The sequence below is a fragment of the Aureococcus anophagefferens genome (assembly GCF_000186865.1).
Source record: "Aureococcus anophagefferens unplaced genomic scaffold AURANscaffold_11, whole genome shotgun sequence".
NCBI classification, from domain to species: Eukaryota; class Pelagophyceae; order Pelagomonadales; family Pelagomonadaceae; genus Aureococcus; species Aureococcus anophagefferens.
Window position 1 is genome coordinate 914,899 of NW_008705571.1, and position 23,559 is coordinate 938,457.

Here is a 23,559-nt window from a genome sequence, read left to right on the forward strand (position 1 = left end):
CGCTCCGCAGCGCGACGTCGACGCCGAGCGCGGCCGACGCGGCCCAGCCGAGCCGCTTCGCCGGCCGCGGCCCGAGGAGCCGCGCCGAGGAGGCGTCCTGCGAGGACTCCGGGTCCGACAGGAGCCGCGCCGAGGAGGCGTCCTGCGAGGACTCCGTCGAGGAGGCGTCCGACAGGAGCCGCGTCGAGGAGGCGTCCGACAGGAGCCGCGCCTCGTCGTTCTCGTCGTCGGACGCGGCGGCGAGGGGCGACGCGACGTCGTCGCGGGCGGCAAGGTCTGCTGCTGCCTCTTTCGGGTCTGGCGCGACGCGCGGCGTCGCCGACGAGCGCGCGGCGAGCTCCGGCGATGCTTCGCGCGACGTCGCGTCCGTTGGGGCGACGCGAGGCGTCGCCGAAGAGCGCATGGCGAGCTCTGAAGAGACTTCTGACGTGGTGTCCGCCGGCGCGACGCGCGGCGTCGCGGAAGACTTCATGGCCACGTCCGATGATGCTTCTTGCGATGTCGGGACCGGCGCGACGCGCGGCGTCGCCGAAGAGCGCATGGCGAGCTCTGAAAAGACTTCTGATGTTGCGCCCGCCGCGGGCGCGACGCGCGGCGTCGCGGAAGATTTCATGGTCACGTCCGATGATGCTTCTTGCGATGTCGCGACCGGCGCGACGCGCGGCGTCGCCGACGAGCGCTGCGCGACGACGGCGCGCGCCGCGTCGTCCGCCGGCGCGACGCGCGGCGTCGCCCCCTTTGGCGCGACGGCGAGCTCGAGCCCGGGCAGGCCCACCGGCGCGACGCGCGCGCCCCGCGGGCGCGCGACGACGACGTCCGACGCCGGCGGCGGCGCCGGCGGGAACGGCGAGACCTTGCTCTGGCGCGCCTTGAGGAGCTCGTCGAGCATGCGCCGCCGGGCGAGCACCTCCGCCAGCTCCTCGCGCAGCACGCGCTCCTCCTCGTCCAGCGATTCGAGCGCGTGCGCGACCTCGTCGGCGCCAACCGGCGCGCCGGCCGCGATCATAGTTGGTTGTGTCTTTGCTATGGGCGGCCTCTTGTGTTTTTTTTGTCAGTGGCAGCTCGGCGTCCGTGTGCAACCGCCTCGTCGCCGGAGTTGCAGCACTGCTAGACTGGCGTCACGCACGCATTTTGGAGCTCAAGCTTCGTCCATCGTCGGGCTGCCGAGTGCACCGTGCCTCAAGCCGCGTCTCAAGCATTTGTGTGAGGTCAAAATCGTCGCCGCCGCGGCCGATGTGCACCGCGTTTCAAAGCTAGAGACGCACACTTAGGCGTGTTACCGGCGTGCGCAGGCTCGCCGTCGCCGCGCATTCACTAAACCATGCCGCGCGTCGAGGACCCGCACGCGGAGCAGGCCATGGAGGAGCTCGAGGACGCCGTCGAGGAGTGGGGCGGCGACGCGTCGATGTTGGACGGCTGGCGCACGGAGGTGCACGACCGGCCGACGGGGAGCAGCGCGGGGACGACGGACCGCTACTACTTCGACGAGTTCGGCAAGCGGTTCCGGTCCAAGGCGGAGATCGCGCGCGCGCTGGGCCTCGCCGGCGCGCCCGCGCCCGCGCGGCGCGCGTCCGAGGCGCCCGCGCCGCCGCGCGACCGGACGTACGACGCGCGCGACGGCGCCGCGGCGTATGCGCTCTCCGCGTCCGTCGCCGCGGAGTGCGCCGCGGCCCAGGACGAGGACGACGCCGTGCTCGAGCGCCTCCTGCTGCACGCCGCGGCGGCCGCGCGGCGCGCTTCCGCCATGGCGGACGCGTGCGGCGCGCCCTTCCGCGGCGACGCGCGGGCGCCGCCGAGCGCGCGCTTCGCGACCGTGCGGCTCAAGCTCGCGGAGCCCGACGAGCCCGCGGACGACGGCGACGATCCGCCGCGGAAGCGGCGGCGCCGCGGCAAGACGCCCGCGTGGCTCAAGCCCATGGCCTGCGAGCTCCGTTTGGCGCGCTGGCCGCCGCGCGTCGTCGCCGTGCGCGTCGCCGGGGGCCGCGAGCGCCCCGCGGCGGCGGCCGTCGGCGACGCCTACTGGGCCGAGCGCCGCGGCCCGCCGCCGCCGGGGCCCGCGCGCCGCGCGCTCCGCGTGCGGCTCACGACGGGCGGAAAGGACGAGGTCGTCGAAGAGGACGCGGCGGACGCGGACGCCCCGCCGGTCGCGACCCTGGGTCCCGCGCCGCCGGTCGCGACGCTCGGCCCCGCGCCCCCGGTCGCGACCCTGGGCCCCGCGCCGCCGGAGGCGATCCCGGACGCGGCGGAGCCGGAGGCGGCCGCGCCGAGCCCGGCGCCGAGCCTGGCGCCGAGCCCGGCGCCGCGCGCGTCGCCCGCGGCGCGCGCCGCGGCGCCGGCGCCGACGGAGGAGCCGCTCGTCGCGCACTTCTCCCTGTCCCCCCAGGACGCGGACGTGGCGGCGTCGTTCCGCGTCGCGCGCGGGGCCGCCGCGCGCGCGCGGCGCCGGCGGCTCGCCGTCGCCGGCGCGACCGAGCCGCCCGAGGACGACGGCCTGCCGGAGGGCCTCGGCGACGTCAACGCGCTGCTCCGCGTCGCCGACTTCCTCGGGTCCTTCGCGCCGCTGCTGAACGTCGCGGCGCCGCCGCTCGAGGCGCTCGCGGCCATGCTCGCCGACGACGGCCGCTCGAAGCTCGCCGCCATGCTCGCGGAGGCGACGCACGTCGCGCTCTGCCGCGTCGCGCTCGGCGACCGGCTCTTCGCCTGCCGGCGCGAGCGGCCCGAGGACGAGAGCGACGACGACGACGACGCGGCCGCGCCGTCGCCCGCGCCCGGGAAGCCGAAGGCCGACGAGAACGCGGACCCCGCGAAGACCGAGAAGCCGCCCGACAAGCCCGGCGCGCCCGCGCTCGGCGCCGAGTGGCGCACGGAGGGCCCCCACGTGGGCATGTGGATCACGCGGGCCGTCTACAGCAACGGCAAGCAGACGAGCTCGTCCGTGGGCCTCGTCGAGGGCTACCTGCCGCCCGAGGAGGCGGACTTCCTCGACGACGCGGGCGCGCCCGCGGCGCTCTGGAGCGTGCGCTACGTCTCCGGCGAGCTCGCGGGGGACCGCGAGGATTTGGAGGCCGCCGAGGTCGAGGAGTCCGGGCCGCGCTGGGTCCGGCCGCCGCGGTCGGGCCAGGGCGAGAACGCGGCGCCGGAGGACCGCGGCGCGGCGCTCGCGCTCCGCGCGCTCGACGACGCCTGCGAGCGCCAGCAGTGGTGGCGGCCCCTGCCGCCGCCGGAGACCCTGACAGCGGCGACGTGGCCCGCCCTCGCGGCCGCCTGCGTCTTCCGCGACGCGCGCGTCGACGCGGACGACGCGGGCGCGGGCGCGACCTCGAAAGCGGCGCTCGACGCGTGCGCGGCGCTCCGCGCGGCCCGGGGCGCCTATGGCGCCCTGGGCGCCGCGCGGCGCCTCGCGCTCCTCGACGGCCTCGTCCACGCCTGCGCGTCGACGGCCGCGGTGTCGGACCGGTGCCGGCTCCGCCGCGGCGGCGCCGACTGCGCGGACCTCGCGCCCGCGGCGCCCGCGCCGCGCGCCGCGGCGCCGGCCAAGGCCGGCAAAGCGAAGCCCAAAGCCTCCGCCGGCGGCGGCCGCGCGCCGTCGAAGCACCCGCTGCCCATGGCCGCGATCGCGATGCTCGTCGGCGACGCCGTGCCGCTCGCGGTCCGCCAGCACAACCCCAAGGGCGGCGCGTCCCGCGCCCGCTACGAGGGCTACAAGTCCGCGACGAACGCCAAGGTCTTCATCGCCCTCGGCGGCTCCAAGGGCGACTTGCAGAACGACCTCATCAAGGGCCACATCCAGCTCCTCGGGCCCGACGGCGAGCCCATCGAGTGGCACACGCACGAGCACGTCGTCGCCGTCGCCGTGACGGGGCCCGCCGCCGGCCGCAAGGCCGCCGCCGCCGCGCGCGCGTCGCCGCCCCGCGCGCGGACGCCCGAGCCCCGCGCGCGGACGCCCGAGCCGGCGCCGGAGCCCGCGGCCGCCGCCGCGCGCGAGCCGCCCGCGGCGGAGCCCGACGGGCCCGCCGCGCACTCGCTCCTCTGCGGCGCGAGCCTCGCGCTCGCGGAGAAGGCGGGCTCTTTGCCGTAAGCGGGAGGTCTCTAGAGTCGGAGTCAGACGGTCTGACCACTTCGATCGTCGACCTTCAACGACAGCGAGTTGCACATTCAACGAATCGCCTTGCGAGGCTGCCCGGGCCACACGATGAGGGCGCGCCCATGGCTTGTGCTAGCGGTGGCGGCCTGCCTCGCCATCGCGGTGCTCGGCGACGGCCACGACGACGACGGTTCTGCGGTGTCCGACGACGGCCACGGCGACGCCTCCCACGGCGACGCCTCCCACGACGACGGCCACGACTCCTCCTCCCACGCCCACGGCGGCGAGCACGCGAACCACGCGGCGCCGCTCATCCTGCTCGTCGTCGCCCTCTTCTTCGGCGTCCTCGCGAAGACCCTGTTGGCCAAGTCGAAGATCCCCTACACGGTGCTGCTGCTCCTCGCGGGCGTCGCCGTGGGCTGGGGCGTCGACTACGAGGGCGCGGACGACAAGAAGCCGCTGCACCGGTCCGTGCGCGCCTGGGACCGCGTGAACCCGCACCTGCTCATGTACCTCTTCCTGCCCGTGCTCATCTTCGAGAGCGCCTTCTCCGTCGACGTCCACACGCTCTTCCGCGAGCTCTTCCAGGTGCTGACGCTCGCGGTGCCCGGCGTCGCGCTGTCGACGGCGCTCACGGCGTGCGTCGCCCGGTGGCTCTTCGCGGGCCGGGAGTTCACCTGGGCCGCGAGCCTCATGCTCGGCGCGATCCTGTCCGCGACGGACCCCGTCGCGGTCGTCGCGCTGCTCAAGGAGCTCGGCGTGTCGAAGCGCGTGGGCACGCTCATCGAGGGCGAGAGCCTCTTCAACGACGGCACGGCCATCGTCGTCTTCAACGTCTTCTTCCACGAGCTCCGCGACCGCGGCAACGGCGGCGGCATCGACGGCGGCGAGGTCGCGGTCTACTTCCTCCGGCTCGCGGGCGGCGGCGTCCTTCTAGGGGTGCTCGTCGGCGGCGCGACGGTGCTGGGCCTGTCCTACATCTACGACGACGGCCTCAGCGAGATCACGCTGACCATCGTCGCGGCCATGGGCACGTTCCTGATCGCGGAGATGATCACGGTCGACGGCCAGGCGCTCACGTCCGGCGTCCTCGCCGTCGTCGCGCTCGGGTTGATAGTGGGCTCCAAGGGCGCGTCGCGCGTGTCCGCGACGGTGGGCCACGACCTCCACGCGACCTGGGAGGCCCTGGGCTTCGTGGCGAACACGCTCATCTTCTTCGTGGCGGGCCTGATCGTCGAGGTGCGCCTCTCGCACAGCGAGCACGTCGCGCGCGATCTGGGGCAGCTCGCGGTGCTCTACGCGTCGCTCCACGTCATCCGCTTCGTCGTGCTCCTCGTGGCCTGGCCGCTCCTGCGGCGCATGGGCTACGGCATGGACTGGAAGTTCGGCGTCGCGCTCTGGTGGGGCGCGCTCCGCGGCGCCGTCGGCCTCACGCTCGCGTTGATCGTCGAGGAGGACCACGCGGTCCACGCGGACGTGCGCCACGCCGTCGTCTTCCACGTCGCCGGCATCACGTTATTGAGCCTCTGCGTCAACGGCACGACCATGGAGTACGTGCTCTCGCGCGTCGGCCTCTCGGAGAAGTCCGCGTCCGCGGAGGCGGAGTTCGTCGCCGTCGGCCGCGAGCTGAGCCTCGCGTCCGACGACCACGCGCGGCGCCTCCGCGACGACGACCGCTTCCTCGTGGACTGCGACTGGGCGACGTGCCTGCGGTACCTGCCCGTCCACGACGCGGAGACGTACCGGACGCGGCTCGCGGCGACGGAGGCCGGCGCGGCGCCGCTCATGGCGAAGCGCTGGCACGGCTACGCGAAAGCTTTCGGCGGTCCCAACGCCGCGCCGACGCCGACGAGCGCGAAGCCGCCGCGGCGCCGCGCGAGCGTCGCGCGCGTGCTCGGCGGCGCCGCCGCGGCCGACGGCGACCGGGAGCTCGTCGCGCTCGGCGCCGCGGGCGCCGCGGCGCGCTGCGACACGGAGCAGCGGCGCCGCGCCGCGCGCATGGTCCGCGCGGAGCTCTGGCGGCTCAGCGAGGCGGGCTACGCGCGCGCGACGGCCGTGGACACGCTCCTCGTGGTCTGCGACGAGCTCCGGGACGGCGTCGAGGCCGGCGGCGACCTGCGGTCCTGGGACGCCCGCGTGCGGCCCCAGCTCGACCGCTTCGCGGCGGGCGGCGGCCTGGGCTTCGGCCGCTGCGCGTCGCGGTTCTCCGCGCGCGCGCCGATCCTGGACCGGCTCTTCCGCGCGAATCTGGCCTACGCGTTCGACGTCGCGTCCTGCTACGCGCGGGCCACGTCGGCCGTCGCCGAGGCGCTCGCCGGCGGCGGCTGCGCGACGGCGGACGCGGCGGGCGCCGAGCTCGCCGAGGAGGCGGAGAAGGCCTCGCGGTGGCTCGACGAGTACCTCGGCGCGTTCCCCGAGGTCGCGCGGTCCGTGACGACGGAGGCGGCCGCGCGCGTCGTCCTCGCGCGCGAGACGGAGGACGTGCTGGAGCGGGTGCACGCGGGCGAGCTCGGAAGCCGCGAGGAGCGCGTGCTCCGCGCGGCGCTCGCCGCGTCCGCCGCGCGGCTCGACTTTGGTCGCACGGCGATCCCGCCGCCGACGGCGCTCGCCAAGCTCAAGAACCTGCCGGGCCTCGCCATCTTCGACCGCCTCCACGGCCTGGGGCCCCTCGCGGCCCTCGCGCGGCGGCCGGCCTACGCCACGGGCGCGACGCTCTGCGTCGGCGAGTCGTGGTTCCTCGTGCTCCGGGGCGAGGCGCGGTGCCTCCGCGCGCCGGACGCGCCGCCGCGGCCCGCGGCGAGCCCGCGGCGCCGCTCCGTCTTCGCCGCGTTGACGTCGCCGCGCGGGTCGCCGGAGAGGCCGCCGCCGTTCGAGCCGGCGGCGGCCGCGGAGGCCGACGTCGTCGCGACGCTCGGCGCGGGGCGGACCGGCGGGCTCCTCGAGCTCCTCGCGGGGACGCCCGCGCGGCCCTACGCCTACGTCGCCGACCGGCTGACCCAGGTCTTCGAGTTCCCCAACGACGCGACGAAGGGGCTCATGGAGAGGACGCCCGCGCTGAGGGACGCGCTCCTCGCGGCCGCGGGGCGGGACTTTTCGCCGGAGATCGCGGCGCTCGCGGGTCGCGGCGACGTCGTCGCCCGGGGGATCGTTCGCGCGGGCGACGACCTCGGCGCGTCGGACCTCAGCTCCTACGGCGGCTGCGGCCTCCTCGTCGGAAAGGCGGGCGCCGCGCGCGCGCCCGCGCTCGTCGCCTGGCCGCCGGGCGCCGCGCCGGACGTCGCCGACGGGTCCGTCGCCGTCCTCTTCACCGCCGCGGACATGGAGGAGCTCGCTGCCTAACGTTCGGATGTTCGTCTTCTTAGCGGAGGAGGAGCGCCGCGACCGCGCCGGCGACGGCCTTGGCCGCGGCGACGACGCCGGAGAGGACCGCGGCGCCGACGAGCGCGAGCGCCGCGCCGCCGACGCGGACGGCTTTGTAGTGCTCCGCGAGGAGGTCGTCGCGGAAGGCCCGCCGGTCCGGCCGCACCGCGGCGAGGAGCGGCGCCCACGACGCCGCGCCGTCGCCCGGCTCGACGCACATGGCCGTGAGCGTCGCGCGCGCGGCGCCCGGCGCGTCGAGCGCCTCGACGCAGAGCGCCGCGACGGCCGCGTGGGGGATCGCCGAGACCTTGAGGTCGCCGCCGTCGTCCGCGAGCGCGAGGCTGTCGTCCGCGAGCTCGGAGGCCGTGCCCATGACGCCCGGCCGCACGATCGTGTAGTCGAGCGACGACGCGCGCAACAACTGCTCGCCCTCGTAGTTCCAGGCCTTGGCGTGGGAGCCCAGCAGGTTGATGAGGATGGAGAAGAAGGACCAGGGCGTCTCGCCCTTGCCCGTGACGCGCACGAGCCGCCGGCAGCCGGCCGCCTACCGCACGCGTCGGTAACGATTTTTCATCCGGTCAAAATCTCTCGAACATCGTCACGGCTGCGGGACGCTGCCGGCCGCCTCGCACGCGCCGATGAGGCCGGCGACGGCCTTGTAGTTCACGTTCCGCGCGTGGTCCGCGTCGACGGTGGGGTCGCGCCAGAGGTCCGAGATCTTCGCGCGGCGCACGGCGCCGTGGAGCGAGAGGCACGCGTCCGCGCCCTCGACGAGCGCGGCGACGCTCGTAGCGTTCGTGACGTCGCCTTTGACGAGCTCGACGTCGTCTCCCAGAGTCGAGAGCCACGCGGTCACCTCCGGGCCCGTCGCCGTCGCGCCGTCGGACGCGCTGGACGCGGGATCGTGACGGACGAGTGCGCGCACGCGATGGCCGCTTTGCACTACCGCCTCGACTGCGCGGCGGCCGAGTTTTCCTGTCGAGCCGGTCACGGCGATGAGCTTCTTCGTCGGCACCGCGCTCAACGCGTGGGTCACGGCGGCGGCCGCCACGAACAGGAGCGCGCGCCGAATCATTGCGGCGTCGATTACCGGTGGAACGCGTTCGTCGAGCTAGCGAAGGAGGAGGCGGAGCTCGTCGAGGTGCTCTGCGCGGCGGCGGCGCCGACGGGGACGACGGTGCGCATGCGAGCTGCCGAAGTGGCCAAGGCCTGGAGCTCCGGAGCTCGACTTCAGCGTGCAGGCACGGTGCCGCGAGGCCTCGGCGGCGCGCAGCGCGGGCGCGACGGGTCGCGGCGCGTCGCGAGCGGGCCGTGCGCGACGTCGTCGCGGGGCGTGGGCGGCGCGAGGGACGAGTGGCGTCGAGGAGGCGCGGCGGCGCGCGCGCGAAGGCGGGAGAAAAGGCCGTATTCGCGGACGCGCGCGGCGACGGGCGCGCGCGCGCGCGAGGGTTGTATTAGCTCTAGAATTACTACGGGTATCCATGTAGTAAGGGACTATCAAATAAACTATAACTGATATAATGAGCCATTCGCAGTTTCACAGTACAAAATCGTTTATACTTAGACATGCATGGCTTAATCTTTGAGACGAGCGTATGACTACTGGCAGAATCAACCAGATTGCTATTCCCACCGACCCCGGGGCTAATTGACCGCCTTTCTCCGAAACTGCGAGTTTAGAATTTTAAAGCTCCTTCCCGAGCCAGGCGAGGTAGGCGTCGCGCTCGCCGCGGCGCCACGGCGCGTTGTGGCCGCAGCCGAGGACGAGGAGCGCGCCGAGCGCCGGGTCGCGCGCGTCGGCGGCGGCGGCGACGGCGGCGTCGGCGACGTCCGCGAGTTTCGCGAGGAACTCGGCGACGTAGGCGACGGCGTCGGCCGCGTCGCCGAGGTCGTCGCCGCGCGTCCGCCGGAGCTCCGCGAGCGCCGCCGCGGCGTCGCGGGGCGCGATGGGCGGCGCGCAGTCGAGGCCGTCGTCGTCGCCGCCGTCGTCGTCGTCGTCGTCGCCGTCGCCGCCGCCCTTCTTCGCGAGCGCGTCCGGCGGCGGCCCGTCGAGGAGCTTGTGCGCGGCGCCGTTGGGCCACGCGGCCGCCGCGCAGGCCCAGGACGTGAGCGCGCCGAGGTCCAGGCCGCAGGCCTGGCCCAGGGCCATGCCGCAGCCCCCGTCGACGCGCGCTAGGATCGCCGCGGCGCCGGCGACGGCGGCCTCGCCCGCCTCGACGTCCGCGAAGGGCTGCGGCGCGCGCGGGTCCGCGGCGGCCGCCGCGGCCGCGCGGGGCGCGCGCGCGCGCGCGCTGCGGTGCACGTGGCGCACGGCGGCGAAGAGCTGGGCCAGGCTCGCCGGCGTCAGCGCGCCCGCGCGGAGCGCGCGGAGCGTGTCGCCGTCCGGCGGCGGCGGCGCCAGCCCGCTCAGGTCCGCGACGCGGAGGGCCCCGTCGAGGTCCGCGCGCCGCAGCGTCGCCGCGCCCAGCACCTTGAAGGCCGCCGCGCCGGCCTTGAGGGACGCCTGGTCCGGGATCATGTGGTCGCGGCAGTCGCACGCGACGAGCTTCGGGCAGTGCGCCGCCGCGTAGTCGGCGCGCGAGTCCGTGTCCCGCTCGCCCCAGCCCGTCACCAGACCCAGCAGCGACGCGACGCCGGCGACGCCCGTCAAGTACTGGGCCTCGACGCGCAGGTTCGCGAAGGTCCGGTCCGCGACGAGCGCGACCGCCAGGGGCGCGGCGCCGTCCGGCGCGCCGCCGGGCGGCGCGAGCGCCGCGGCGACGCGCGTCGCGCACATGCCGCCGATGGACTCGCCGTGGAGCACGAGCTTCGTAACGCCGCAGCGGTCCCGCAAATAGGCGACGACGGCCAACGCGTCGTCCGCGTTCCGGCGCGGGTGCGGCGCGCCCTTGGTCCGCCCGTAGCCCCGCAAGTTCCAGACGACGACCTGGAGGCCCAGGCGCGCGTAGGTCGCGACCCAGCCCGCGCCGTCGACGGGCGCCATGCCGAAGGACTCGTAGAGCACGGCGTTGGGCGAGAAGAAGAGCACCGTCGGCGCGGGCCGCGCCGCGCCGCGCGCGGGGAACGCGTCGTCGCCGGTCGCCTGCCGCCGGCAGCAGCGCGACGGGCTCGCGCCGCGCCGCCGCGCGCTGGGACTCGGGTCCGGCGGCGCCTCGGGGGCCGATTCCGCCTCGGGCCGCCCGAAGCACGGCGGCACGACGCAGCAGTCGAGCCGCGTGCCGTCGGCCGCGTCGACCCAAAATTGCGTCGCGCCGTAGGCTAAGACGAACTCGGCCCGCAATAGGCCCACGCCCAGCGGGCAGTCCGCGGGCGGCGGGCAGGGCGACCGCAGCAGCCGCCCGACGCCGGCCGCGGCGTCGCGCGCGAGCCGGCCCGCGGCCGCGGCCGCGCCCGGCGCCGGGGCCTGGCGCCGCCGGCCGTCGCCGTCGCCGCCCTCGCGGAGCCGCGGGCAGGCCGCCGCGAGGGCCCGGCACGCGTCCATGAGCTTCAGCGCCGCGGCGGCGCCCGGCGCGCCGCGCCGCGTCGCGTCCCGGTGCGCGGCCGTGAACTGGCGCGGCCGCAGGGCCAGGAGCTCCAAACTCGCGCGCTCCGCGGCGCCGCACGCGTCGACCGCGGCCGCGAGGCACGCGCGGAACCCCTCGAGCGCCTCCGCCGCGCGGGGCGTGAGGTCCGGCAGGTCCGCGACGTCGCCCACGTCGACGTCGCCCGCGCCGCGCGCGGCGTCGACGGCGTCGAGCACGGGCTTGAGGATCGCGTCGCGCGCCTCCCAGGCCTCGCGGCAGTGGCGCGCGAACGCCTCCTGGTCCACGGCCGACGCGGCGCGCGGGTGCAGGTCGATCCACCAGGATTCCAAGGCGTAGCACGCGTGCTCCAGGCGCCCCAGGAGCCGCCGGCCGTACTCGCGCTCCACCTCGCCGCGGACCGTCGCGAAGGACCCGGGGAACGTCGCGAAGCGCGCGAGCGCGCCGCCGCCCCGCCTCAGGCCCAGCAGCACGCACGCCCACGCGAGCGGCTCGGGCAGGACCGCGGTCAGCGGCGCCCAGAGCACGCCGTAGAGCACGACGAAGACCGCGTAGGCGCCGAGCGTCGCCGCGACGGCGAGGCCCGGCGCGAGCGCGAGCGCGCGGAACGGCGCCCACGCGTGCTCCGCGAAGGACTCGCGCTCGACGACGCAGCGACGCGCGGCGCCGAGGCACGCGGGCGACGATATCGCGCCGCAGGGGACGAGGGCGCCCGCGCGCCGCAGGGCCGACGCGGCGACGCGCTGGGCCAGCGCGAGCGGCGACTCCTGCTCCGCGAAGACGGTGGCCGGGAGCGAGTCCTGCTCCATTATTCTTTGTTGTCTTCAGCGGGCGCTGTTCGACGACGTTCAGCGCTGGATTTTGCCCGACGCCCTCACGCTGCGCTCAGCACGCCCATTGCTTTGCCACTAGCGAAGCGGTCGCGAGCCGCGGCGCGGACCGGCCGCGACGTCGACGGCGTCGGTGTGCGCACGCCTCGAGCCCCTCGGCGCCTTCCGAGACCCCTCCGCGGCGCCTCGGGAAGGTCGCAAGGCGTCCAAAAAAAAAAAGAAAACAGCGTAGCACAGCACGCTCAACTGGTAAGCAACCGCGCTCAGGCCGGGAAGCAGAGGATCTGCTGGAGGTTCGCGAGGACGATGTTCTCGGCCTGGCGCTTGCTGAGGCCGAGGCGCGCGAGGGCCTCGTCGAGGTCGTCGAAGGGCCGCTCCGCGCGCGCCTCGACGACGCGCCGCGCGCGGACGACGCCGATGCCCGCGAGGACGTCCTTGAGCTCGTCCTGGCTCGCGGCGTTGAGGAGCCGGACCATGGCCGCCGAGAGCCGCGCGCGCGCCTCGCCGGCGATGCCCGCGAGGGACGGCGCGGCCGCGGCCGGCGCCGCGTCCGCGTCCGGCGCCGCGGGCGCGTCGTCGTCGTCCGGCGCGCGCGTCGGCGCGGGCGCGTCGTCGTCGTCCGGCGCGCGCGTCGGCGCGGGCGCGTCGTCGTCGTCCGGCGCGCGCGTCGGCGACGCCGGGAGGGGCATCTCGGGCCAGGCCTCGACGTCCGCGTCCTCGCGGAGCGGGCGCATGCGCCGCCGCGCGGACGCGCGCGCGGATTTCGCCGACGCGGCCTTCTTCCGCGCGGACGTGACGGCGTCGTGGAGCAGGCACGCGAAGGCGTCGTCGGCCTCGAGGTCCACGTGGCGCAGCGCGTCGACGTCGGACGCGCGCGACGGCGGCGGCGTCGCCTTCGCGGACCGCGACGACCGCGGCGTGCGCCGCCGGGACCGCGGCGGCGTCGACGCGCCGGCCGCGGCGTCCGCGGACCGCGGCGGCGTCTGCGTGCCGCGCGACGATTTGGGCGTCTTCCGCCGCGACCGCGGCGGCGTCGTCGCGTCCGGCGTCGTCGCTCTCCGCGGCGGCGTCGCCGCGCGCTTCGGCGGCGTCGACGCGGCCCGCTTCGGCGGCGTCGACGCCTTCTTCAAAATCGCCGCGAGGCCGCAGGGCGACGACCCGTTGGGCACGCTCGCGAAGGGGCTCCGCGGCTTGTCTGGGGTACCGAGGGGCATGGTTTACGATGCAACGCGAGATCACCGACGTGTGGAACAAGCGCCTCGGCGCCGACGCAGGCGCTCGACCAAAGGTCTGGCGTGGCGGCCGGAGGGCTCGATTGACGTGACGAGGTCGGGCAGCGTTTGAACAAACTGCGTTTGAACAAACTGAACAATGAAACCAACGATGGGTGAACGTTGCCGTGTGGTATTATGGCGGCTGCCCCGCGCCTCGTCGCCGCGCTCGCGGTCGCGGTCGCGGTCGCCATCGTCCAGCAGGACCCGCCGCCCGTCTGCTACGACGCGCCGCCCGCCGCGTCGCACCCGGAGAACGACGAAAGACGCGTCGCGCTGCTGCTGCGCGGCGAGTCCTTCCGGGGCCTCCACATGGGCCTGACGAGCGACCTGAAGCGCGACGTCGTCTGCCTGCCGGCGAGCTACGACGTGCAGAAGGCCTGCGCGGAGAACATCGTCGAGCACGTCATCGAGGCGCTGGAGAAGCAGGGCGTCGCCGTCGACGTCTTCGTCTCCACCTACGGCTGCGTCGGCGCCGCGTACGCGCCCCTGACCGACGCCGAGGCGCGGCGCTGGCACGCGGACCTCGTGGGCTGGATCGGGCCGCACCGCGTCGTCAACAGCGACCTCGTCGAGCGGGGCGCCTTCGGCCTCGTGCCGGGCAACGGCGACAAGGAGACGCAGCAGGCGACGATCGTCGCGGCCTTCGACAAGCTGGAACGACACGTGGCGGACTCGGGCTCGACTATAGAGAACATGTACCGGTCCGTGCTCATGTGGCGCTTCGACGTCATCACGACCGTGGCCTGGGCGTCGGACGCGTCCGCGGGGCACCTGACCGTCGACCGGGACAAGTTCTACGAGGTCGACATGGACCACGTCTACTCGTCGCCGGCCTGGTTCTACCCCTGCTTCTCCGCCATGCTCAAACGCCGCGAGCCGACGAGCTGCCTCGAGCGGGACGTCGCGGGCTGGAACACGTTCCGCTGCAACAAGATGTGGCGCCGGGCGCTCGAGGACATCGGCGGCACCTACGCGACCTACAAGGACATGGCCTGCGCCGAGGAGACGAAAGCCGAGCTCATCCCGCGGCCGGGCTTCGAGCGCAAGCGCAAGCTCGGCGAGGACGACGACGCCGCGGAGAAGAAGAAGCGGCGCCGCGACCCCTTCGACCGCCACGAGCGGCGGCCCGACGACCACGGCGCCTGCCCGCGGCCCCACGTCTACCGCACGACCGACGGACGCGGCGCGCCCTACTGCGACTTCCTGCACAAGCGCCACGGCGGGCCCCGCTGCGACGGCGAGCCGCACCGCGGCGAGATGCGCGACGCGCTCCGCGGGGGCGACCACCCGGACCTGAAGGACCGGGAAGTCCGGCGCCACCTCCAGATGGAACTTTAGAGAAAAAACCTCCAGGGTGTGCCTAGCGTCTCGGCGCCGGCGGCATTTAGGTTCAACATTGAACGGCACCTTGAAGCCTTCGCCAGTCAGCCTGGCTGCGGCCGAGCGCACGACGTCTGCGACCGTCGGTCGACGCCAGCACTTGCCGAAGCGCTCGACCTCCGGCGCCGACGTCCGCGACTCCCGCAGGACTCGAAGAACGATGTGGCGCCGCGCCCTCGGCAGCTTCACGGCGCAGGCCGGCGCGTCGGCGGCGCTCATCGCCCTGCCCGAGGGCATCCGCGACGACGTGCCGCTCGGCGTGGCGCTCGGCGCGACCTACGTCTCCGGCGCCGGCGCGTTCTACGCGCTCGGCGGCGCGGGCCCGTCGATCGCGGCGCGTCTCGGCTGGTACGGCCTCTGGTGCGGCCCCGTCGGCGGGTCGCTCGCGATGGGCGTGAGCGCGATGACCGCGAGCTACTTGATGCAGCCGGGGAGCCCGCTGAGCGCCGAGGGCGCGGGCAAGTTCGCGGCGGCCCTGGAGGCGTCGGCGCCGGCGGGCTTCGCGGGCGAGCGGTTCCTGCCGCCGGCGACCGTCGCCCACTTCTGGCACGAGTGCCTCGCGGCCGCGCGCGACGAGAGCGGCCTCGTCACGGCCGCGTCGCTCGCGAAAGCGGACGCGGCGGGCTGCGGGCCCTGGGCGACGACGATCGCCGCGCTGCAGGCGCGGCCCGCCGTGCTCGAGGCCGTCGTCGCCGCGGCCCAATCGCGCGCCGCGGCCTTCGAGGAGCCGGGCCTCACGCCGGAGGCCGTCTGCTTTTCGCTCTTGGAGCTCCAGAAGGCGTCCGAGGGCGACGGCGCGACGGCGACGGACGTCGTCTGGGCGCTCCTCGCCGCCGCGCCCGTGGACCCGCCGCCCGCGGCGGCCGCGCCGGCGGCGGCGACGGCCGCCGTGCCGACGTTCGTCGCCGCGAAGACGTACGGCGGACGGCGGCCGGGCTACTGTTTTCGCACGGGCGACGCGGGGGGGCTCGGCTACTACCTCGACTTTCCCTACCAGCCCCTGCCCAAGGGCTTCGCGCCGCTGCCCGCGCACGCGCTGCCCGACGCGACGGCGGCGGCCGGCGACGCCGTCTCCGCGGCGCAGCTCGCGTGGTGGGTCCGCGAGGCGCGCGCGGCCACGCCCCGCGCCTTCGAGGGCGACGACATCACGGCGCGGCCGGGCTGGTTCGGCGAGCGCGTCTACCGGTCCACGGCGCCGGCCGACATGGCGCGCGCGGCGCTCGGCGACCGGGACGTCGTCTCGCGCGCCGCGGACCCGCGCGGCGCGCGCGCCGCGGCGCTCCACGTCGCGAACCAGCTCGCCGTCGCCGCCGGCGCCGCGGCGGCGAAGCACCCGGCGACGCTCGCGCCCGCCGCCGTCTGCCACGCGCTCCTCCAGGACAAGATCCTCGCGGCCGTGCCCGTCGCCGTGGAGGAGGGGGAGATTAAGAAGTAGCGTTCTTTATGGGCGCCCTAGGTCCAGTTGGCGTAGCGCTCGAGCGCGCGCGCGGCATCTTCGCGGGTCATCTCGCTGCTGTCGTTCGGGTTCGCCCATCGGAAGTCCAAGTCTAAGGTAGACGATTCTCCGTCTGTCCAATATGCTTCAACTGTCGGTGTGTGGAAGTAGTCAGCGTCTAACTGGCGTCCCTGGAGCCAATCCAAACCCTCCGTCTCTCCGTGCCGCCAACCCCGGCGTGGCGCCAAACCCAAATTGAAAAATACAATTTCTCGCCCATGTCCAATATCACCTTCGTAAAAATCTACTTTCCCATGTCCAAGGCGAGCTCGCGAAAAGCCCTTGGAGGCCATAACGCGCAAATATAGATCCGGACCTCCCCCATAGCTTTCCCACGCTCGATTGAAGATGTCTTCCGGAATATCGAAGGAAACTCGTGCTCGTGCGTCCGCATCACCACCAATCGGATTTCCCTTGCCGACGAAGATTGATTCGCGCGACGTCGTCACGACTCCTTGATCGTTGCTATGCGAAATCACCAGCTCCACTTCGATGGAGAAAATGTATTCGTCGAACGATCGGCTCAAGGGCGGGAGAGGTGGCCGTTCCGCTGCGAACAGCCGCGTCTGACTCAGGAAGAGCTCGCGCGGTGGCGGCGGCGCTTCCGCGGACGCGTCGATCGTCGAGAGTATCGGGAAGCGGCGAAGGACGAGGCGGCGCTGGAGCGCCGGCGCGACGCGTCTGAGGCCGTCGCGGAGCTGGACGGAAGCTGCGGCGCACGCAGCGACTTCGCGCAGGTCGCAATAGTCGAGCGCGCCGGCGAGCAACACGTCCGGCAGATCGCCGAGCGAGCGACGAGGGGCCGCCTCCTCCTCCCGCGGCGGCGGCGGCGTCTTGAAGTGCTTCTGCACCTTCGAGCGGACCTGCTCCGCAGACCGCGTCCTGACGAACTCCGACGCGATTCGCCGCCACTGCGTCCGGCCGAGGGCCTCGAGGCCCTGGAGGAAGAGGGCGTTCTCGGCGTCGCTCCAGCGCCGCCGCGAGTTGTCCATTGTCCAGAGGCTTTTCCAGGTGCACCAAGTCTTCAAAAACCCAGCTTGAAGCTCTCGTAATGCGGCATCCGTCGTCGCGCTGCTCGCCGCAGCTGTATGCGGCAGCCCATCGTCGCGCTTCTCGCAGTCGTTCTCAGCAGCGCGCAATCACCGCAAGTTCTTCAGCGAGCCGCGCGCGGTTCCAAAAGCCGCCGTCTGCCACGCGCTCCTCCAGGACAAGATCCTCGCGGCCGTGCCCGTCGCCGTGGAGGAGGGGGAGATTAAGAAGTAGCGTTCTTTAGGTCCACTCGGCGTAGTGCTCGAGCGCGCGCGCGGCGTCTTCGCGGTTCATCTCGTGGTCGTCGTTCGGGTTCTGCCATCGGAAGGCCAAGAAGAATTTCGACAAACCCCTAACGAAGAATTCGTCTTCCATATCCCAATATGCTTCAACTATCGGTAGGCGGAAATTGTCAGCTTCTAACTGGCGATCCTGGAGCCAATCCAAACCCTCCATCTCTCCGTGCCGCCAACCCCGGCGGTTCGCCAAACTCAAATTGTAAAATAACATTCCTCGACTGTAGTATTCAAGACCACCTTCGTATTCATCTACTGTCCCATGTCCAAGGCGAGCTCGCGAAAAGCCCTTGGAGGCCATAACGCGCAAATATAGATCCGCACGTCCTCGTTTGCTTTCCCACGCTCGATCGAAGATGCCTGCCGGAATATCGAAGGAAACGAGTGCGTGCGTTTCATCGTCATTCGCTTTTCCCTTGCCGACGAAGATTGATTCGCGCGACGTCGTCACGACTCCTTGATCGCTGCTGTGCGAAATCACCAGCTCCAGTTCGATGGAGAATACGTATTCGTCGAACGATCGGCTCAAGGGCGGGAGAGCTGGCCGTTCCGCCGCGAACAGCCGCGTCTGACTCAGGAAGAGCTCGCGCGGCGGCGGCGGCGCTTCCGCGGACGCCTCGATCGTCGAGAGTATCGGGAAGCGGCGAAAGACGAAGCGGCGCTGGAGCGCCGGCGCGACGCGTCTGAGGCCGTCGCGGAGCTGGATGGACGCTGCGGCGCACGCAGCGACTTCGCCAAGGTCAGAGTAGTCGAGCGCGCCGGCGAGTAAGACGTCCGGTAGATCCCCGAGCGAGCAACGAAGGGCTTGCGAGGCCGCCATGCTCTGCCGCGCAAAAGTGTTGCACCAGTTCAAGAACCCAGCTTGAAGGTCTCGTATGGCGCGGCAGCCACTGCGGCAGCCTGTCGCGCCGCTCGCAGCAGCCGTATGCGGCAGCCCATCGTCACGCTGCTCGCAGCAATCGTCGTCAGCGCGCAGCAATCACCGCAAGAGGCGAGCCGCGCGCGGTTCCAGAAAAACACTCTCGCAGCCATCGACGCCTGGCTCGGCGGCGGACCGCCGCCGGGTCCCTGGCGCGTGACGAGCCCGAGTAACGTCACGGACGTGAAGCATCCGTTACAAAGGCACGGCATCGTGAAGGCCATCTCGAGCGGCCGGGTCGGCGACCTGAGAGTCGTCGTCAAGCGCGCGCGCCGCGACGCGAAGCCGAAGCGCCGCGACGCGAAAAAACGGGCGCACGCGCTCGCGCTCGCGCACGCGAAAGACGAGCTCGCGTTCCTCGTGGGCCTCCGGGGTCGCCGCGGCGTGCCGCTGCTCCTCGGCGGCTGGCTCGAGCGCGGCCTGCCGACGCTCGTCGTCGCCGACGCGGGACGGAGCCTCGCGGCGGGGCGGACCGTGACGGCGAACGGCGCGTCCGCCGGCGACTCGAGAAAGCTCAACATCGACGGCGGCTACGCGGCGCTCGCGCGGGCCGAGCCGCTGGCGCTCGCCGTCGCCATCCTGGAGTGCTTCGAGTCGTTCGCCGGCGTCGGCGGCCTCTTCCTCGAGGACTTTCGCTCGGACCAGTTCGCGTACGCGGCGGACCCCGTCTCCTTCGCCCTCGTCGACGGGCCGCGGCCCCTCGACGACGACCGGCCGCGCCGCTGGAGCTCGCGGAGCGACGCGCCGAGGCCCTGCGCGGCCGACGCCGACTGCCCGCCGACGCACGCGTACCACTGCTGCTGCCGCGGCGTCTCGCGCGACGACCGCGGCTGCGCCGCCGGCGCGGGCCCGTGCCACTGCGACGCGAACACGACGGCGGCGCCCGAGGCCGCGGGGCTCTGCCGGCGCGGGACCTGCGCGCCCATCACAGCCCAGACCCACGCCTTCGACGTCGCCGCGCGGAGCTACCTCCTGCCGCTGGCCCTCGACCACCTGAGCGGCGCCGCGGCCGCGGCCGCGGCGCGCCTCCTCGCGGACATGCGCGCCGCGGACCCGGACGACCGGCCGTCGTTCGCCGACGCGCTCGCGCGGCTTCGGCCGCTGCGGTAAGGAGGCGCTCGGGACACCACCGGCACGCGCGCGCGCCCCGCGAGCAGATCTGGGTTGATGATGAGCTGAAGAAGCCGCCAATCGCCGAGATTAGAGAACGGCGCCGCGGCCGATGGCCTCCTCTTTGAAGAAGATGCTCCTGCTCGCGCTGGCCACGAGCCAGGCCCTGCGCCTGCCGCGTCTGCCCGTCGCCAAGGCGCCCAAGGCGAAGCGCCGCGCCCTGCGCGCCGCCGCCGTCGCGAGCGCGTCGCTCGCGCAGCGCGCCGTCGCGTCGACCGTGGAGGCCGCCCTGCCGGCGGCGGAGGTGGCGGCGGAGGCGACGCTCGTCGTCGCGCGGGGCCCGTCGCCGCTGCTCAACGCCGTGCGCGGCCTCGCGACGGCCGTCTTCGCGTTCTCCATCGTCAACGCGGTCCGTCGAAAGCTCAAGAAGCGCGCGGCCGCGCGGCGGGCGCGCTGGTCGAGCTTCGCGACGGCGCCGCCGTCGACGGTGACGCTCGAGCCGCCGAAGCCCGTCGCCGTGGCGCCCGCGGCCGTCGAGGCCGCGAAGGCCGTCGAGCGCGCCGCGCCCGCGGCCGCCGTCGAGGCCGCGGCCGCGCCGCCGAAGAAGAAGCCGCGCAAGGTGCTCGACGTCTTCCGGAAGAAGCCCGCGCGGCCCGTGGAGCTCGAGGAGCTGCTGACGGTGCCCGCGGAGGCCGCCCTCGAGGGCCCCGCCGTCGCCGCGCGCCGCTTCTCCGTGGCCGTCGCGGGCCTCTTGATCTCGGCGATCCCGGACGCGCTGGTCGTGAGCCCCGGGCTCCAGTCCCAGCTCGTCGCGCCCTGGGTCGCGGCGCGCGACGCCCGCGCCGTGGCGGCGCCGGCCGTCGACGCGGGCCTCGAGCGGTGGAAGGCCTACTCGGCGTCCGTGGGGCCCGCGAGCCACTACGACTTCGGCGCCCGGGCGACGGACGCGGCGCGGGACCACGAGGCGACGGCGATCCCGGGCGCGGGCCTCGCCGGCGCCTGGGCCGCCCAGTGCGCCGCGACGGGCTGCGTGAGCCACTACGACTTTGGCGTCCGCGCGACGGCCGCGGCGCGCGCCGCGGCGCCGGACGGCGCCGAGGCGCGCGCCGTGGCCGTCGAGGACGTCGCGACGCTCGCGGCCATGGTCGCCGGCCTGGACAAGGCCGAGGCCGCCGCGACCTTCGCGAACGTCGTCAACGCCGTGCTCGTGGCGCTCGTCGACGCCGCGGTGCCGTCCCTCAAGCGGTCCGACGCCGAGAGCCTCCCGCCGCTGCAGAAGGTCGTCGCGTTGACGGCGGCCGCGGGCGGCGTCTTCGAGGAGCTCGGCCTCGTGGAGTACGCGGGCACGCCCGTCGTCTACGAGGGCCGCGCGTCCAAGTCGCAGCTCCAGTCGCTCTTCTCGCGCTACGCGGCCGCGGGCGTCGCCGCGGGCCTGAGCGAGGACGGCGACGCGACGGCCGCGGCCGCGGACGTGGCCATGGTGGACACGCTCCAGGCCATCTTCGCCATCAGCGACAAGCAGGCGGACCGCCTCGCGCAGCAGGTCGTCACGAAGCTCGTGCAGCAGATGATGGAGCAGGCGCAGGCCGAGGACCCGGAGGGCCTCCTCGAGGCGCTCGCGGGCGCGTCGGGGCCCGGGGGCATGCCGGGCATGCCGGGCATGCCCGACCCGGCCGACGTCGAGGGCCAGATGGCGGCGCTCCAGCAGCTCGTCGACAGCGGCCAGCTCGGCGACGACGACAAGCGCGAGATCAAGAAGATGTTCGCGGAGCAGCTCGGCGGCGGCGACGTCGACGAGGCCATCCGCCAGGCCAACGCGAACAAGGACCAGCTCGACCCCCAGGCGCGCCAGGCGCTCGACCTCCTCAACAAGCTGTGTCTCTAGGGCGCTAAGGGTAAGCGAATCTCTTCCAGACGTCCAGGCCCGTCGGGGTGGTGCGCCCGCGGCGCGCTGCGCGCGGCGTGGCCACGCTTGAGCCAGCCGCTCACGGCGCGCCGCGGCGTGGCCACGTGCGCCGGCGGATTTGGCACTGTCCGGTCGCCCACGGCGCGCTGCGGCACGATCCCGCGGCGCCATCCGGTGAGTACGCGGGAACTGGAACGGAACGATATCAATTATACAGGAGGGGGAGTTTCTAGAAGAGCTTGGCGCCGGAGGCGAGCTCCTGGGCGACCATGCCGGCCATGGCGATCATGGCGAGGCGGCCGTTGTTGAGCTCCTTGTTCTGCATGTCGAGCTGCTCCGCGGCGTCCTCCGGGTAGAGGCCCGCGGGGTCGAACTCGAAGTCGCCGGGGACGCGGTCGCTCTTGAGCGTCCAGAGGTTGCCCTCGAAGGGCGACTCGAAGGTGAAGACGGAGAAGATCTCGACGATGCCCACGTAGAGGACGACGACGGGCCAGAAGGTCTGGAGCGGCGTCTGCTGGTACGCGACGTACGACGGCACGTCGATGGCGCCGCCGAAGAGCGGGTGGAAGTTCTCCGCGACGAGGAAGCCCGCGGCCGCGAGCATGGCGACGCGCGCGTGCTTGAGCTCGGCCTCGCGGAAGTACTTGAGGCGCTGCTCGGACTTGCCCGCGGACAGCGAGAGCGGGTCGAAGAAGCCAAAGGGGCCCGTGATGCCCGCGCGCATGTCCTGCTCGATGGCCCAGGCGCGCGGCGCCGGGGGCGCCGCGACCTCGGCGACGACCTCCTCCTCGGGCGTCTCCGGCTCGATGGTCGCCGTGTTGATCTTCGTCGCGAGGCGCGTCGCGGCGGGGCCGACGAACGCCGAGGCGGACGCGGCGGCGAGGGCGAGGACGATCTTCTGCATTGTGGTGGTGGGTGGGTGTCTGCGAGTGGGGGGTGCGCGGTGAGCCATGGGCGTGCGGGTTGCAATTGGGAGGGCGCGCGCGCGTGCTGCGAGTGTGCAATGGGCGCTTGCGTGGCGCGCTCGGTCGATTCCCCGATTCTCGACGAGGACGCGCGCCGCCGCGTGCGCCAATCTTGCGCGCGCTGTCGCAGGGGCACCGGGAGGCGAGGGGGGCGGGGTGCGGGCGCATTGGCGCGCGCAAAGTGCACCAGACGCGGCGGCGCGCGGTGGTGGTGCGAGAGAGGGTGCTTGGTGTTGTGCGGGCTGAGTCGACAAGGTGAGGTGCGACAAGGTGAGGTGGCCCACGCGCTACTTCAATGTCTTCCTCAATGCCTAGCAGCCCTCGTCGACTGCCCCATCGACTTCGCGGCGTCTCGTCTGGCCCAGCATTTTCGCCTGCTGCGCCCCGCCGTCGGCCAAGAAGCCGCCTCCCGACATGGCCTCCTACGCCAAGGACCCGGAGGACGATTCAGCCCCAGACCTCGAGGCGCCGAACGTGACGGCCCTGGACCTCGCCAAGACCATCCTGGCCGGCCTCGACGCCAACGACCTGGCGAGCTTCGACGCCTCCGTCGCGCCGGACGTGAAGCTCTACGCGCTGACGGAGAAGAAGGAGTCGAGCGGCAAAGACAGCACGCTGCAAAAGATGGGCGAAATCTCGTCGAAGCTCAAGGGCAAACTGGGCAGCCAGGAGTTCGCGCAGCTCGCGTCCGACGAGCGCGTCCGCGCGCTCGTCGTCGCGTCGATGATGGGCATGAAGATCCGCCTCGGCTTCGAGTTCACCGTGCGCCGCGGCGTGTTGGTGGAGGTGGGCATCGGCGCGGTCCGGCGTCCCGCGAGAAACGTTCGAGAGGCCGCCCTCCCGTTTTCGCGCGACGCTCGGCCGCCCGCGAGCGCGTCCGCCGGAAACAGCCGGGAAACCGCGCCGCCTTCGTCCCCTGAAACGAAGAACTATAGGCAAGGGCGTGCCCGACGACTTCATGGACGTCGCCGCGGAGGGCGAGGATAGCGGAGACGACGTCGAGCTGCAGCCTCCGTACCTCGTCGCGCGGCCCGACGTGTTCCCGCCGCCGGCCGTCGAGGCGCGCGTGCTCTACGTGACGCCCCAGCTCCACTCGCCCTACGCCATCGGCGCGCGGCCCCTGAACCCCTTCGTGCGGATCCAGGTCGTCGACGAGAAGTCCAAGGAGAAGCGGTGCGTCGCGCAGACCGCGGAGCGGAAGAACACGAAGACGCCGACCTGGGACGAGACGCTGCTCCTCACGGGCGCCGACGTCGGCTGCGCGCTGCTCATCACCGTCATCGACCACAACCGCGTGGGCCCGAACACGTGGCTCGGCAAGGCGACGGTCGCCGTCGCGGCGCTCGCGCCGGGCACGAAGAAGCTGCTGGACGTGCCCCTCGAGATCCGC

General features: G+C 73.5%; 6 protein-coding genes across 6 annotated transcripts; 4 read left to right on the forward strand and 2 right to left on the reverse strand.

Annotated features, from left to right (window-relative positions):
- Window positions 1–1,321: 1,321 nt before the first annotated feature.
- Window positions 1,322–7,423, forward strand: AURANDRAFT_64731 (hypothetical protein; the record flags this gene model as incomplete). The annotated part of the gene is made up of 2 exons (XM_009039369.1): window positions 1,322–4,074; window positions 4,198–7,423. The coding sequence occupies 2 exons, from the start codon at window positions 1,322–1,324 to the stop codon at window positions 7,421–7,423; spliced, it is 5,979 nt and encodes a 1,992-aa protein (XP_009037617.1).
- A 1,705-nt stretch (window positions 7,424–9,128) lies between these two features.
- On the reverse strand, window positions 9,129–12,529 carry AURANDRAFT_64732 (hypothetical protein; the record flags this gene model as incomplete). The annotated part of the gene is made up of 2 exons (XM_009039468.1): window positions 9,129–11,765; window positions 12,101–12,529. 2 exons carry the CDS (start codon window positions 12,527–12,529, stop codon window positions 9,129–9,131), a joined length of 3,066 nt encoding a protein of 1,021 aa, XP_009037716.1.
- A 675-nt stretch (window positions 12,530–13,204) lies between these two features.
- AURANDRAFT_64733 (hypothetical protein) lies at window positions 13,205–14,407 on the forward strand (the record flags this gene model as incomplete). The annotated part of the gene is made up of 1 exon (XM_009039370.1): window positions 13,205–14,407. One exon carries the CDS (start codon window positions 13,205–13,207, stop codon window positions 14,405–14,407), a length of 1,203 nt encoding a protein of 400 aa, XP_009037618.1.
- A 202-nt stretch (window positions 14,408–14,609) lies between these two features.
- On the forward strand, window positions 14,610–15,884 carry AURANDRAFT_64734 (hypothetical protein; the record flags this gene model as incomplete). The annotated part of the gene is made up of 1 exon (XM_009039371.1): window positions 14,610–15,884. The coding sequence occupies one exon, from the start codon at window positions 14,610–14,612 to the stop codon at window positions 15,882–15,884; it is 1,275 nt and encodes a 424-aa protein (XP_009037619.1).
- Window positions 15,885–18,194: 2,310 nt separating this feature from the next.
- AURANDRAFT_71778 (hypothetical protein) lies at window positions 18,195–21,210 on the forward strand (the record flags this gene model as incomplete). The annotated part of the gene is made up of 2 exons (XM_009039372.1): window positions 18,195–19,294; window positions 19,395–21,210. The coding sequence occupies 2 exons, from the start codon at window positions 18,195–18,197 to the stop codon at window positions 21,181–21,183; spliced, it is 2,889 nt and encodes a 962-aa protein (XP_009037620.1).
- A 185-nt stretch (window positions 21,211–21,395) lies between these two features.
- Window positions 21,396–22,401, reverse strand: LHC42 (putative plastid light harvesting protein; the record flags this gene model as incomplete). Its single annotated transcript, XM_009039467.1, has 2 exons — window positions 21,396–22,127; window positions 22,374–22,401. One exon carries the CDS (start codon window positions 22,106–22,108, stop codon window positions 21,434–21,436), a length of 675 nt encoding a protein of 224 aa, XP_009037715.1.
- Window positions 22,402–23,559: the final 1,158 nt, after the last annotated feature.